This window comes from Peromyscus eremicus, chromosome 1 (assembly GCF_949786415.1).
Source record: "Peromyscus eremicus chromosome 1, PerEre_H2_v1, whole genome shotgun sequence".
NCBI lineage: Eukaryota > Metazoa > Chordata > Mammalia > Rodentia > Cricetidae > Peromyscus > Peromyscus eremicus.
Window position 1 is genome coordinate 189,204,361 of NC_081416.1, and position 16,145 is coordinate 189,220,505.

Sequence of the window (16,145 nt, forward strand, 5' to 3'; positions counted from 1 at the left end):
CAGCAAGAAGGCAGGGAGAGACACCAGCGAGACACTCAAGGAGCAACATTTAATGGGAGTCAGGTAAAGCCACAGATTAACTATAAGCCTTTGTGTGTTTACCTGGGGGATGCAAGTAGGAGAGATTTGTCCCAACTACCATCAGGCCATGACATAGAAAATATCCTGACTACATATAGTTTTGTACTGACCATTTTTTCTTTACCTTACAGTCTCAGGTAGCACTGGTTTGTGGTATGTGTCATCAGAACATTACCAAGTTTTAGTGTTATCTGTCAGAGAGTGAGTTAAACTGTGTGCCCATGGAGGACATCAATTTCTAGGGGTAGCCACTTAGTCCGTATCAGGGCCAATATTTTTTAATGTCCTTTTCCAGCAGTGAGAAGCCATCTTTCTCTATAGATCACACAGTTGACATACCCACTTGTAAAATCATATCAACTGTTGGTCCATGTATATAGTAGTGGAGTTTCCTTTTCCCCATAGGAGATACTGGGCTAGATCAATCAGTTCCTCTTCCTGGGATGAGGTTCCTGGTTTAGGCACAAATAATTTTTATTAAAAGTAAGTATTGCATCTCCCACGTTCCTGGTTTCATCATTCATCTGGTGACAGTCTTGTCTGAGCACCTGAAGGTCATCATCAGGCAAGAGGGATAGCTGGATTGATGACAAACTGAACTCAAGTTGGGGCCAGGAGTAGAGTCTTGTACTGGGTCAAACAGTCATTAAACAGTTGATGATTTTTTTCCTCAGTAGAAGACCTCATTTTTCTAAATACTATGAGCATCAGTTCTTAACACATTTAACTCAATTGTATTCTTTTATTAAGCTAGCAGTACTCTCCACATATATTTGACAGATAGGCCATCCTATGGCTACAGGGTCCAATCATTTGGACTGATGTATCACAAGGAATTTCCATGGTCCCAACATTTGGGTAAAGCCCCCTTTGTCTTTGGCAATGAAAAGGTTTTGAGGCATCTGGAAGTTCTAGGGCTGGAGCCATAATCAGAGAGCTTTTTTTTTTTTTTCGTTACAACTGTTTATTATTATTCTTATTATTATGTAGTTTTTATTTTATTTTTGAAATTAGTACATAAAATATTAGATGCTATTATAACATTTTTTTTAATTTTTATTTTGCAATACAATTAGGTTCTACATACAGGCACAGATTCCCTTGATCTCCCCCCTCATACCCCCCTCACCTTCCCCCCAGCCCGCCTCCCATTCCAATCTCCTCCAGGGCAAAGCCTTCCCCACAGACTGAGATCAACCTGGTGGACTCAGTCCAGGCAGGTCCAGTCCCCTCCTCCCAGGCCGAGCCAAGCGACCCTGCATAGGCCCCAGGTTTCAAATAGCCGACTCATGCAATGAGCACAGGACCCAGTGCCAGTGCCTGGATGCCTCCCAAACAGATCAGGCCAATCAACTGTCTCACCCACTCAGAGGGCCTGATCCAGTTGGTGACCCCTCAGCCATTGGCTGCTACTCACATCACCAGGGAGGCTACCTGGAAATCAGGACCCCAAGAAAGACACAGGGATCGCCCAATGACAGAGAAATGGAATGAGATCTACATGAACAGCCTGGACAGGAGTGGGGGTAGTGAAGGGCGAGGGTCGAGGGAAAGAGAGCTTGGGTGAATGGGAGATTCCAGCTGGATCAACAACAGAGAGGGAGAACAAGGAATAGGAGACCATGGTAAATGAAGACCACATGAGAATAGGAAGAAACAAAGTGCTAGAGAGGCCCACAGAAATCCACAAAGATACCCCCACAACAGACTGCTGGCAATGGTCGAGAGACAGTCCGAATTGACCTACTCTGGTGATGGGATGGCCAAACACCCTAATTGTCCTGCTAGAAACCTCATCCAACTACTGAGGGATCTGGATGCAGAGATCATGACTAGGCCCCAGGTGGATCTCTGGGAGTCCAATTAGCGAGAATGAGGAGAGTTTATATGAGAGAGAATTGTTGAGACCAAGGTCGGATAAAGCACAGAGACAAAGAGCCAAACAAACGGAAACACATGAAATATGAACCAGAGAGCTTTTTTTAAAAAAATTTTTGAGACAGAGTTTCTCTGTGTAGCTTTGTGCCTTTCCTGGAACTTGCTTTGTAGACCAGGCTGGCCTCGAACTCACAGAGATCTGCCTGGCTCTGCCTCCCAAGTACTGGGATTAAAGGCGAGCATCACCATTTTTTAAAGGCTTGAATGTCTTTCATTTAGTCTCAGTCAAGATTAGCGGCTTAATTCTCATACTTTGTGCTTATGTATAGAGGCATTGCAGTTTCCACAAACACTGAAATACCCAGCTGCACCCAGGAATTCTGGAATCTGTCCATTAGTCTTTGTAGTCGGAATCTGCAGTTCTGTGTAGTCTGTAATTTCCTCAAGTATGTTTTTATTCAATCTCTGCAGGTATAATTTTAAAATACACCAGTTGGTTCTGGCCTTGGTATTTGCCATTGAGGAGATCAACAGGAACCCTCATCTTTTACCAAACATCTCTCTGGGATTTGACTTCTATAATGTCGCATACAGTGAGAAAAACATTCTTATGCATGCTCTTTTTTGGCTCACAGGCCTGAGTAGTAATCGCCATGTTTACTGTAATTATAAATGTGTAAAGGAGAGAAAGTCAACTGCTGCAATAACAGGACCATCGTGGGCAAAATCTGCCCATATTGGGACACTGCTTCAGCTCTACAAATTTCCACAGGTGAGGAGTTGTATGGGATAAAAATGCAGATCTCTTTTGCTGACATTTCAGGTGTGTCCATAGGTTAAAAAGGTGAATTTGGATTAGTTAGATATCAATGACAATTGTCCAGACAATTGGAGATGGACCTCTATTTAAGGAACTGGGAAAAGAAAGGGGTGGTTGGAGTAGACAAGGAGGATTAATAAAAATAGAAAATAGGCCAGACATTTACTGAAAACATCTCTGACAGAAATTCGCCTTTAAAATCAGGGTGAATCCATCATTGTGCTAACCATTTCCACCTGTTTCTGCAGAACAAGGATTGTTCGTAATGCCATTGTTCTTTCTCTTGTTTCTAATTGTTTTCTCTTCAGCTCACTGTTGGTCCTTTTGAGCCTATCTTCAGTGACCGAGGTCAGTTTACTTCTCTCTACCAGATGGCCCCCCAAGGCACAAGTCTGTCTCTTGCCATGGTCTCTTTGATGCTTCATTTTGGCTGGACCTGGGTTGGTCTTCTTATCCAAGATGATCACAGAGGGACTCAGTTTTTAGCAGATATCAGAGAAAAAATGGAGAAAAATCAAGTCTGCATAGCTTTTGTTGAAATGATTCAAAGCACCTGGAATTCATTTTCATACAAATACTGGAAAAGTCTTGGCATCATCCAGGAAACATTGGCCAATATTATCATCATTTATGGTGAAAATGATTCACTACAAGGTTTAGTGAACAATCTAGGGCAACAGATTTTGACAAGTAAAGTCTGGGTCATGACCTCTGAGTGGGATGTTACTAATATCGCTGATTTTTTCTTGCTAGATTCATTCCATGGAAGTCTCATTTTTTCACAACACCATGAGCAGGTGACTAAATTTAAAAATTTTATCCAAACAGTTAATCCTTATAAATACCCAGAAGACAATTACCTTCCTAAATTGTGGTTTTTGTTCTTCAAGTGCCCATTTTCAGAGCTTGATTGTCATCTTTTGGAGAACTGCCAACCCAATGCTTCCTTGGAATTACTACCTAGACATATGTTTGACATAGAAATGAATGAAGACAGCTACAATACATACAAGGCTGTCTATACTGTGGCCCACAGTCTCCATGAGATGAGTCTTCAGCAAGTACAAATGCAACCACTTGGAAATGGGGAAAGAATGGTGTTCGTCCCCTGGCAGGTAATATTCCTTCCGTTGTATTAGAGCAACTATAACGTGAAATTTTGAGAGTCTTCAGAGGCACCAAACTAGGTATATAGTATATGTATATATACATACATATATGCATGTGTTTGTGTGTGTGTGTGTGTGTGTGTGTGTGTGTGTGTGTGTGTGTGTGTGTATCCATACACAGGAGATACTTCATGTGTTATCGTATCTTCAGGTGAGTGCAGATCTTTCTGTTCATGTTGCTGAGGAATAAGATGCTAGTGGCAAGGAAGAAATGATTTTAATGATTATAAAAATAGTGTCACAAATATCTGCACAATTTTTTCATTGTAATGATTACACCAGAAACCTAAGAATTTTAGTCATAAGTACCCACATTTTACTCAATGAACTTTGGGATGAACTCTGTGTGTAAATGGGTATAGCTTTCTTTTAAAGAAATTGAGATTTGCTTCAATCAATACTCACTGAATCCATTTCTAAGTTTGTGTAGAAGATGTTCTTGAGGCTGACTGTTCCTCGGATGGAGAATTGTATCTCATTAACTTAGGCCATCTTTGCTGACCTTCAATGATACCTACATTATTATTGTGTCCTACACCACAGATAATGAACATTGAAAATTATTCTATAATCCATTAGTGGTAAAACTCTCAGACCTACATTGAAACATCTTCTTGTATCACTTTCAGCTTCATCCTTTCTTGAGGAATATCCACATGGGAGCCAACATGGCTCTAGAATGGAAACAGAAGTTAAATGCTGATAAGTATGATATTCTCAACTTTTGGAATTTTCCCAAGGGTCTTGGACTAAAAGTGAAAGTAGGAAATTTTTTGCCCAATGCTCCCCAGAGTCAACAGTTGACTTTATCTGAGAAGATGATACAATGGCCAGAAAGATATTTGGAGGTGGGTTATATATTATCTCAATGCATTAAACTTATTATAATAATACACATATATCCCCCAGTATAACAACTTCTACTTTTGAAATTAAATCCCAGTACTATAAAATTCCCAGTAGACAAAGACAAAAAGTAACTACTAGAAAACAGTGCTTCATAATCCCCTGATTCTTAAAAAAAAGGACGTTTTTAAGCTTTAAATGTCTGCTAACATTCAGTGGTGCATGGGTTAAATTTTGTTAATTTGATACAAATTAAGTACAACTGAGAAGTAGTATATGCAATCTTCATAATGTCTCACAGGACATTCTGATGTCGAAAATCTCTACATTCACAAAAGAAAACTGAATAAGTTATATTTTCTTGCTATGATCAAACACCATCACCAGAAGTGACTTTTGGAAAAAAGAGTTTATCTGACTTATGGTTCTGTTGTTTCGAGTTTCCTCTATACTCAGGAGGCATGCCAATGTCTGGCAATCATGGAGAGATGGGCAGGAACCTCAAACAAAATGTCTCAGTCCACACTGGAAGCAGAGAGTGAATACTGGAATTAGGTGAGGGCCATACATTTTCAAAATCCCCAACCACTGAAATAATTCTGCCAATAAGTCTCAAAGTTGAAATAACTCTCAAGATAGCACCACCAATGAGGAAATATATAGTCACATATCTGGGTTTATAATTTCCACTTTTCATTCAAACCAATACACAATGTCTCTATTAGAATTCCTTCACTGTATCTAAAATTTGTGTAGTTCATCTTGATTCCATGCTTAAAATTACAGACGATAAACAGTTATCACTTCTTTTATCAACCCCTTGAATTGAAATATTAGTGTGCATGTGTGTCTGTTATCTCTTATTGTGCTACTGGAGATACATACATACCTAATGTAACTTAAGCAAGTGTTTCTTTTGGATGACAGTATGAGCCTTCAGCCCTTATCTTTGGAAATTTATTGCTCTAGGAGCATGAAGTTCCTGATGACATCATATTCTCAGTCAATAGAAAAAAGTAAATACCATAAATCACCTTTTCTCATTCTCAATTCTGAGACAACAGCCTATAGAATGGTGATGCTTACTCTTAGAGTGAACCCTTTAAACTTCTCTTTAAAAACACTCACAGGGATGCTCACAATTTGTTTGCATGCACAGAGACAAGATCCATCTGGAAAGACCACTTGACCTTCTAGGTCATGTCTTCTATGACCTCCCTGCATCAAACTTGTCCCTACCTCATTATGATGCAAACTGTCTAATAATGGGATAATCTTCACACCAATTTTGTATTGACCACAGATGTTCAAATTCTCTTTCTACTTATATAGGAATAAAACTTGCAAATTAATTATGTGATATTAAAAATATTATTGAGACTTTCAATAAAGCATGAGAATTTGTTAACTTTGCTCCCATTTTTCTCAGATTCCTCATTCTGTGTGCAGTGAGAGCTGTGGACCTGGATTCAGGAAAGTTTCCCTAGAGGGCAAGGCTGTTTGCTGCTATGATTGTACTCCTTGTGCAGACAATGAGATTTCCAATGATACAGGTAAGAATAAATCTTACAGACATGGTTCCACATTTCTACAGGATTCTGCATTATCTTAAAAAGTGAAAAATATCTAGAGGGAAGTCAGACAAAGGTATTCCTTCTCTTATTTAGGATATGATAATGTGCATCACCATGTCTTGAAATACTGCAGAGCAGGCACTGAAATTCATAATTGGTTTACATTTCTGATCAACTTCAGCTATTGTTTCCTGAAGGAAACCCCTTTTGTCTGTACTAACAAAAATGCTTTATTTCCCCACATAATTTTTTAATATTATTTTTAAATTTAATTTAATTTTGCATATCAGCCACGGATTCCCTTGTTCTCCTCCCTCCCTCCCCCCTCCCTGTCTTCCCTCCAGCCTGCCTCCCATTCCCATGTCCTCCAGCAAAGACTCCCCTGAGGATTGAGTGCAAACTGGTAGATTCAGTCCAGGCAGGCCCAGTTCCCTCCTTCCAGGCTGAGCCAAGTGTTCCTGTATATGCCCCAGGTTCCAAACAGCCAGCTCATGCACTGAGGACAGGTCCTGGTCCCACTGCCTGGATGCCTCCCAAACAGATCAAGCTAATCAACTGTCTCACTTATCCACAGGGCCTGATCCAGTTGGGGGCTCCTCAGCTATTGGTTCATAGTTCATGTGTTTCCATTCTTTTGGCTATTTGTCCCTGTGCTTTTTCCAACCTTGGTCTCAACAATTCTCGATCATACAAACCCTCCTCTTTCTCGCCAATTGGACTCCTGGAGCTCCACTTGGGGCCTGGCCATGGATCTCTGCATCTGGTTACCTCAGTCATTGGATGAGGTTTCTAGCATGACAATTAGGGTGTTTGGCCATCCTATCACCAGAGTAGGTCAGTTCTGGCTGTCTCTCGACCATTGCCAGTAGTCTATTGTGAGGTATCTTTGAGAATTTCTGGGATTTTGCTTCTTCCTATTCTCATGCGGTCTTCATTTATTATGGTCTCTTATTCCTTGTTCTCTCTCTCTGTTCTTTTTTTTTATTTCTTTTCTTTTCTTTTCCTTTATTTTACATTACAATTCAGTTCTACATATCAGCCACGGATTTCCTTGTTCTCCCCCCTCCCGCCCCACTACCTTTCCCCCCAGCTCACGCCCATTCCCACGTCCTTCAGGGGAAAGCCTCCCCCGAGGACTGAGATCAACCTTGTAGACTCAGTACAGGCAAATCCAATCCCCTTCTCCCAGGCCAAGCCAAGCGACCCTGCATAAGCCCCAGGTTCCAAACAGCCAACTCATGCAATGAGCACAGGACCTGGTCCCACTGCCTGGATGCCTCCCAAACAGATCAAGCCAATCAACTGTCTCACCCATTGAGAGGGCCTGATCCAGTTGGGGACCCCTCAACCATGGTTCATAGTTTATGTGTTTCCACTCGTTTGGCTATTTGTCCCTGTGCTTTATCCAACCTTGGCTTCAACAATTCTCGCTCATATAAACCCTCCTCTTTCTAGCTAATTAGACTCCCGGAGCTCCACCCGGGGCTTAGCTGTGGATCTCTATATCCAGTTTCCTCAGTCGATGGATGGGGTCTCTAGCACGACAATGAGGGTGTTTGGCCATCCCATCACAGTGTAGGTCAGTTCAGGCTGTCTCTCGACCATTGCCAGCAGTCTATTGTGGGGTATTGTAGATATAACCAACCTTCTTATTAAATAAGAAACATAGAACCAATGCAAAGAAGAAAGCCAAGAGGTCAGAGCTAAGAGCTAAAACCTTACCCTTCCTCCTGCAGTGGTCCTACCTCTCCGAACTCACTACCCCTGTGTTAATGTCTTTATATAGTGTTCCTGTTCTGCCTTCTCATTGGTTGTAAACCCAACCACATGACCGCCTCCTCACGGCCTGTCTGTATAGGCCTCCAGGTTTTCCTTGCTTGGTATTGAGATTAAAGGCATGTGTGTCCAATAATGGCTGTATCCCTGAACACACAGAGACTTACCCAGCTCTGCCTACCAAGTGCTGGGATTACAAGTGTACGCCACCACTGCCCTGCTTTCCTATGGCTTGCTAATAGCTCTGACCCCTGGGCAAATTTATTTATTAACATACAAATAACATTTTAATACAAATAAAATATCACCATATTTCCCCTTTTCTATTTTAATAAAAAGGAAAAAAGAAAAAGCTTATAACTAACATAAGAAAAACTATATACACAAGTAAAATAACTATATACAATATATACAAATAATAAATACCTAAACAATGTCTAGTTCATTTGTATTTGACAAATTCAGAGATAATAATTCCATTATCTATTCTATTGTATCTAATTCACTTTCTATCCTAATTAATTGTCAACTAACTAATCTTCAACTCCCTCAGAGACCCAAGAAGGAAATAATATTAGCTAACAAAAAAATAAAAACAGGAAGTATATGCAAGCAACTTCCAAAAAATTGTGAGTTGACAGAAACAGCCAGCTGCCTGGACAATCATCTGAGGTTTCTCCGCAGTGTTGGGGCATCATCTTCAGCCTATAGGCTTAGCGTATCTGACAGACTCATTTGTGAAGTAGAATGTACACAAGGTCGACAGTTCAACCTCACATTGGGTGAGAGCAGTCTATATACCAGAAATACCTGAATTCCACTAGTGTCATGTCATGATTCAGGATTTTAAATTCTGGAAATTGTTGATGTTTTTTGAATTCAGCTGTCCATTCTTTTTGGCTATGTGTGTATGTGGCTTCATTTCAGCATCCCGTTCTTCTCCACATCCCTCTATTAAATGTCATTCTTCTGTTGAGAGGTGTGAGCTTAATTACTCTTCAAGAATAACTGTTTCAGCTACCTCCCCATTGCACATCAGAAGCCATCGGCCCACTGCCTGTTCAGCTGCCTTCGAAGAAAAGGGCACTGTACCTTTCCCAGATTGTGAAGGCCACTTCAGGGATGGTGCTATATTGTCCTGGCCTCAGAAGATGCCTTTTGATAAAGCCATAACCACATTTGTTTTCACAAGAATCAGTAGTCCTTTGTTTCGTGTCCTGTCTGTCCTGTTTGTCAGCAGTTGATTCGAGGATACTTTGTTGTCCAGTGGCTAACTTTTGCTACAATAAAAGTTAACTCCAATTGCAGGTTTTTCAATGCCCATATTTTCTCTGAAGTAGATTGGTACTGTCAGGAGCCAACATGTCTCATAGTCATAACAAAAAAGAAAAATTTTCTAAGTTATTAAAACATTTTAAATGCCATATTCTGTAGATCTCTGAAGGGTTTAAAGATAACCTGTCTATCTAAAATATATCTACTCAATCTTGAAAACATACCTAATATAACTACAAGTTCTATTATAATGTCTGACTACTAACTTTCATTTCTGTATATCCTAATAGTTGGTAATAACAACATTCAAGGATTAGAAAATTGCATTACATTGTTAAATGAATGGTACAATTAGAAATATACATATAGCATTTTCTAACAATATCAATTTCAATATATATAATTTGTATACAATATAAAACAATCCAAACCAATGTAAAGTATTTACATTTTTCTTTTCTTTCTTTCTTTCTCTCTTTTTTTAAATAAGAACCTTAAATCTAATCTCCTTTGCTTAGCCCTTTTCCTCACCCTTGACAACAACTTGTAACCAACCCCCCTAATCAATGAAAATTACCCAAGACCCAAAACCCATTAAAAGACCTAAAAGACCAAAAAACCAACCACCCCACACCACCTCTTTAGGAATGTGGGCGCCATATTTTTGAAATTGCTTCCTGCTGGGTATGGGAGAAGTTATCTTTATCCTGAAAGAAAAATTTTAGGTTAATTGTCAAATTCTAGGAAAGGTAACTATATCCTTCGTTATCCAGTCTGTGTATAATACCAAAGTTCAGGGTTTATCTCAAATCCTTATTCAAGTAGTCTTTGAGACTGGATCATCTCAGCTAGTCATTTCAAAATTGCTCTGAGCACCTTGTAGTTCAAAGCTGATCTGTAGGTGATGTTTGTCAGCTTAGGTATATTATTATTGTCCATGTGGAATTGTTGTTGTGGGGCCCCACCTTCTTTCTGGAGACTTCAGTTGATGTTAGGCCTGGCCGAGATTTTCTGCAGAAAACTGATAAGAGACTCGAACACAAAGACATATATATATACAGCTAACTGAAGCCTTTTTTTCTAGAATTAGTTAGTACTCTATATGACCATTCATGTGTTCTTGGAGTCTGTTTGCCAGTATTTTATTGAGTATTTTTGCATCAATGTTCATGAGGGAGATTGGTCTGTAGTTCTTTTTCTTTGTTTTATCCTTGTTAGGTTTAGGAATCAGGGTAATTGTAGCCTCATAAAAGGAGTTTGGTAATGTTCCTCCTGTTTCTATTGTGCGGAACAATTTAGAGAGTATTGATATTAACTCTTTTTTGAAGATCTGGTAGAATTCTGCACTGAAACCATCTTGTCCTGGGCTTTTTTTGGTTGGGAGACTTTTAATGACTGTTTCTATTTCATTAGGGGTTATTGGACTATTTAAATAGTTTATCTGGTCTTGATTTAATTTATGTATGTGGTACTGTTCCAGAAAATTATCCATTTCTTTGAGATTTTCCAGTTTTGTGGAGTAGAGTTTTTTGAAGTATGACCTGATGATTCTCTGGATTTCCTCAATGTGTGTTGATATGTCCCCCTTTTCATTTCTGATTTTGTTGATTTGGATGCTCTCTCTCTGTCTTTTGGTTAGTTTGCATAAGGAATTTTCTATCTTGTTGGTTTTCTCAAAGATCCAACTCTTTGTTTCATTAATTTTTTGTATTGTTCTCTTTGTTTCTATTTAATTGATTTCAGCTCTCACTTTGATAATTTCCTGGTGTCTATTCTTCCTGGGAGACTTTGCTTCTAGAGCTTTCAGGTATGCTGTTAAGTTACTAGTGTGAGATTTCTCCAACTTCTTTATGTGGGCATTTAGTGCTATGAATTCCCTCTTAGCACTGCTTTCATAGTGTCCCATAAGTTTGGGTATGTGGTGTCTTCATTTTTCGTTGATCTCGAGGAAGTCTTTAATTTCTTTCTTTCTTTATTCCTTAACCCATTGGTGGTTTAGTTGAGCATTATTTAGTTTCCATGAGATTGTAGGTTTTCTGTAGTTTTTGTTGTTGTTGAAGTCTAACTATAAACCATGGTGGTTTGATAGAATGCAGGAGGGTTATTCCAATTGTTTTTTTAATCTGTTGAGATTTGCTTTGTGGCCAAGTATGTGGTCGATTTTAGAGAAGGTTCCATGGGGGTGCTGAGAAGAAGGCATATTCTTTTTTTGTTGGGATGAAATGTTCTGTAGATATCGATTAAGTCTATTTGAGTCATGACATCAGTTAAGTCCTTTATTTCTCTGTTAAGTTTCGATTTGGGAGGTCTGTCCAGTGCTGAAAGTGAGGTGTTGAAGTCTCCCACTATTAATGTGTGAGGTATATTATGTGGTTTAAGCTTTAGTAATGTTTCTTTTACATATGTGGGTGCCCTTGTGTTTGGGGCATAAATGTCCAGAATTGAAACTTCATCTTGGTGGATCTTTCCTGTGATGAGTATGTAATGCCCTTTCTTGATCTCTTTTGATTGATTTTAGTTTGAAATCTATTTGGTGGATATTAGGATGGCTACACCCGCTAGCTTCTTAAGACAATTTGATTGGAAAGTCTTTTCCCATTCTTTTATTCTTAGATAGTGTCTGTCTTTGAATTTGACGTGTGTTTCTTGTATGCAGCAGAAAGATGGGTCCTGCTTTTGTTTCCATTCTGTAAGCCTGTGTCTTTTTATAGGTGAATTAAGTCCATTGATATTAAGGGATATTAATGCCCAGTGATTGTTCATTCCTGTTAATTTTTGGTGGTAGTGTGTGTGTACTTCTCTTCTTTTGGGTTTTACTGCTGTGACATTTTCTATTGCCTGTGATTTGGAGGGTGCATCTGACTTCCTTAGGTTGGAATTTTTATTCTAGTGCGTTCTGTAGGGCTGGGTTTGTGGATAAGTGTTGTTTTAAATCTGGCTTTGTCTTTGAATGTCCCTACGCCCATCCTCCCGAGATTCCAAATACTTCCTGAGTCTTAGAGACCAGTCCCCAGCTCCTATCCTGCCCTGGACCTCCCATCTGGACAAGAGACCCCAGCCACTTCCTGAGACTTAGAGACCAGCCTCCAGCTCCCATTCTGCTCTGGACCTCTCATCTGGACAAGAGCTCCCATCTGGACAAGTGAGAGAGGCTTCCTGAATCTGCCAGCTCTGACTGGACCAAGTGCACTGATAAGACCACATCATTTAACACATAGTAATAAAGTGCTCAAAATGGATGTTTTCCTAACTGTATTTTAATAATGATTATAACTCACCTAAATGTAGGATAGGTTACTTTAATAATGATTCTTCCCAGAAAGAACAGAAAATTAGCAGTTTGTGTTTGATATCCCCACTACATAATTATTGACTGTACAGCATAACTAAAATTTCAAATTTCCTTAATGAATAGGATTATATCCATTTTTTATCCTCCAATTGTGCCAAACAGTATATAAAACAAAATCCTCAAAGCAGTTCCAATGGTCTGTTACTGAGATTAGTACGAAGAACTAAGAGCTGCAATGGAATATAAAATCTCCATTTAAAGAATAGGTAATGAAAATTTTCACAGCATATTTCACTGAGAAGAAACAATTTTAAAAGCTAGTATTTCCATACCTAATACTAAATTTGTTTATTTCACTTTTGAAATGTTTTCTATTCTTTGAGAATTTCATACTATATCTTTTGATCATATTCATACCCTCCCAAATCTTCCACTTTCCTACCTAACTTCTTTTCTCTCTTGTTAAAAAAAAATAAGAAAAACTCATTGAATTCAATTTTTGCTACCCAAATACTCTTTGAGGTAGAATCCCTGATGGAATATGGACTAATTTCTACTGCCACATTCTAAAAGTTTAAAGTGTCTTCCCGTTATAGCAGCTATGAGGTCAAATAGCTTCTCAGTTAAGTGTAGTATTTTATGCCATCTCTCCATACATGATATTTGGTCTGCCCCAAGCTTTCACATGTTTTATTCATGATATCAAACCTTGAATTTATATATTCAACCGCCCAGCTGTGTCGGAAAGTTTCTATTCCCTTGAAGTATTTCATGACCTCTGACTTTTACATTATTCCTGCAACTTCTTTCATGGATTTCTCACATTGAGATGTAAAAGACTGTGCCCTCAAGCTGTTTTTCAAAAGAAGCATACTTTTAGTGAATATGCATGCACATATTCACACACACACACACACACACACACACACACACACACACACAGAGACACACACACAGACACACACACAGACAGGAGTTTTTATTACATGTATCATGTGCCTTTAGTAAGGAATAGAGTTATAAATGTTAGTCATCCATTAAAACGTAGAAAACTAAAACAAAATGAACACCTCCACATAAAAGAGAAGGAAATAACAGAGCCTGAAGTTATACCTTGAAAGTAGGTCCTAAGAACAGATATAACAATGTATCACAATATCTGAAGGAAACATTATTTACAAGGTATATAAAGATAAGTTTTATTCTACTAAAGTTAATTCAATAATATGTTAATAAAATTTGTCAATAAAATAAAATTGAAAATCTGGTGATGAGTTACTCTTTAAAATCATACAAAAAATGACAGTGGAAATCTGGCCTGCACAAATCGCTCTTCTTGTACTTCAAATACAAGATGAATTTTATGAATTTTCTAGAGCAGAATATTATAATACTGTTTTATTTTATACCCTAAAACTGTCTCAATAGTTCTGACCTTTCCCCAGTTTGAATGAAGACTATTCACTAGTGCACTAGTCAAGCCTGTAACAATGTAGTAATGCCTATTCACTGAAGCTTCCACAGAGAAGAGTCAATATTAGAAAACAGGAAGCAATTTATAAGGGTAAGAAAACTGATACCCTATGTTTAATAAGAGTATTTTTATGAAAATAATTTCAAGAGCATACTCCCTCTTTTGCACTATTCAAATTAATAATATGGTATGACTTATGATGTGGTTTCAGAATAAAGTATGTTTATGTATTGTAATTCAGTATTCTAATAATTTCCAAAAGAGATACAACAATAGCACAAGAAGCTTGAAGGTATATAAGAGAGAAAAGTGTAAGGTGTATTTAATTTATATCACTATAAAGAAGATGGGTTGTATGAGAATCTACTAGTAGTTGATAACTACTACCAAAAGAGGAACATCATATTTCTTTAAGGTTGTGGACTCTGACATGTTGCCTATATTCCAATTGCTGCCTCCAAAATATATAAATACTAGCATCACTGAATAGACTCAGTGAGTATTAAAATGTATTTAAAGAAGAGATAAGAGAGCACATTAAGTTGGGAAGTAAAACTGGAAGAAGTTGAGGAATGGAACAAGAGGAAAGAGGGCTGAGTTAGATCAACACACTTTATAAGTTCACATAAATAATAACTGAAATAACAGATAAGGAAGGTGGGTGATATAGATATGAAAATGTTCACTACAGAGTTTGCGTTTCTTTGTTCCTGAGGAAAAAGGGAAAGTGATGTAGATAGCAGTTCTGTCAAAACGTACAGAAAAATGGCTTAGAATAAAAGAGATAACTTTAGCTTGGATTAAATCTCACCTTCATTTCTGATCAGGTATGGATCAGTGCATGAAGTGTCCAGAGAATCATTATGCAGAGACAGAGAAGAAACACTGTCTCAAGAAAGCTGTGAGTTTTCTAAACCATGAGGGCCCCTTGGGGATGTCTCTCACAACCATAGCTCTGTGCTTCTCTGTACTCACAACTGTGGTTCTTGGACTCTTTGTGAAGCACAGAGACACTCCAATTGTCAAAGCTAATAATAGGACCCTTAGTTACACATTGCTTATCTCACTCACTGTCTGTTTCCTATGTGCCTTGCTCTTCATTGGCCATCCCAACACCATAACCTGTATCCTGCAGCAGATCGTATTTGGAGGTGCTTTCACTGTGGCTCTTGCCACTGTGTTGGCCAAAGCTATCACTGTGGTTATTGCCTTCAAGGTTACTTTTCCAAGGAGAGTGGTGAGGTGGTTAATAATATCAAAGGCGCCAAACTTTATCATCCCCATATGTACTCTGATCCACCTTGTCTTCTGTGGAATCTGGCTAGGGAATTCTCCTCCATTCCTTGACCAAGATTATCATGCTGAAAATGAAAATATCATCATTATGTGCAATAAGGGGTCATCTTTTGCCTTCCATGGAGTCCTGGGATACCTCTGCACCTTGGCACTTGGGAGCTTTACTATGGCATTCATGTCCCGGAATCTACCTGACACATTCAATGAAGCCAAGTACCTGTCATTCAGCATGCTGGTGTTCTTCTGTGTTTGGGTCACATTCCTCCCTGTCTACCACAGCACCAAGGGGAAGGTCATGGTGGCTATGGAAGTCTTCTCTATCTTGGCTTCTAGTGCAGCCCTCCTTGGCTTCATTTTTGTCCCTAAGTGCTATATTATCTTAATAAGGCCAGATAAGAACTCAATTCATCATATCAGGAACAGGCCACATTCTAGAAGGAATAACCCTCTCAAAACCTAGTTCAAAACTCAACATAGTTCTCATATTAAGACATGAATTTCAAAGATGAAGTCCAGTTGATCTCTACTGAAAATATGTGTTATGCAATTAGAGTATGGGTTTGATTCTTTGTGCTTTTACATGGTCATCTGTTTACAGGAAAATTTCTGTCTACAGTCATCCAATTTTAATAGAGCCTCTTTATACTGGAGCTATTGGAGTTAT

At 38.7% G+C, this 16,145-nt stretch overlaps 1 protein-coding gene across 1 annotated transcript in view; it reads left to right on the forward strand.

The window, feature by feature from the left end:
• Positions 1-15,941, forward strand: part of LOC131903661 (vomeronasal type-2 receptor 116-like) — a 33,844-nt gene extending 17,903 nt beyond the window's left edge. The window contains exons 3-7 of the mRNA XM_059254372.1: positions 2,431-2,731; positions 3,088-3,894; positions 4,578-4,796; positions 6,224-6,347; positions 15,013-15,941. Of these exons, the coding sequence (XP_059110355.1) occupies positions 2,431-2,731; positions 3,088-3,894; positions 4,578-4,796; positions 6,224-6,347; positions 15,013-15,941 (2,380 nt within the window). The remainder of the gene's footprint in view (positions 1-2,430; positions 2,732-3,087; positions 3,895-4,577; positions 4,797-6,223; positions 6,348-15,012) is intronic.
• The last annotated feature ends 204 nt before the right edge of the window (positions 15,942-16,145 follow it).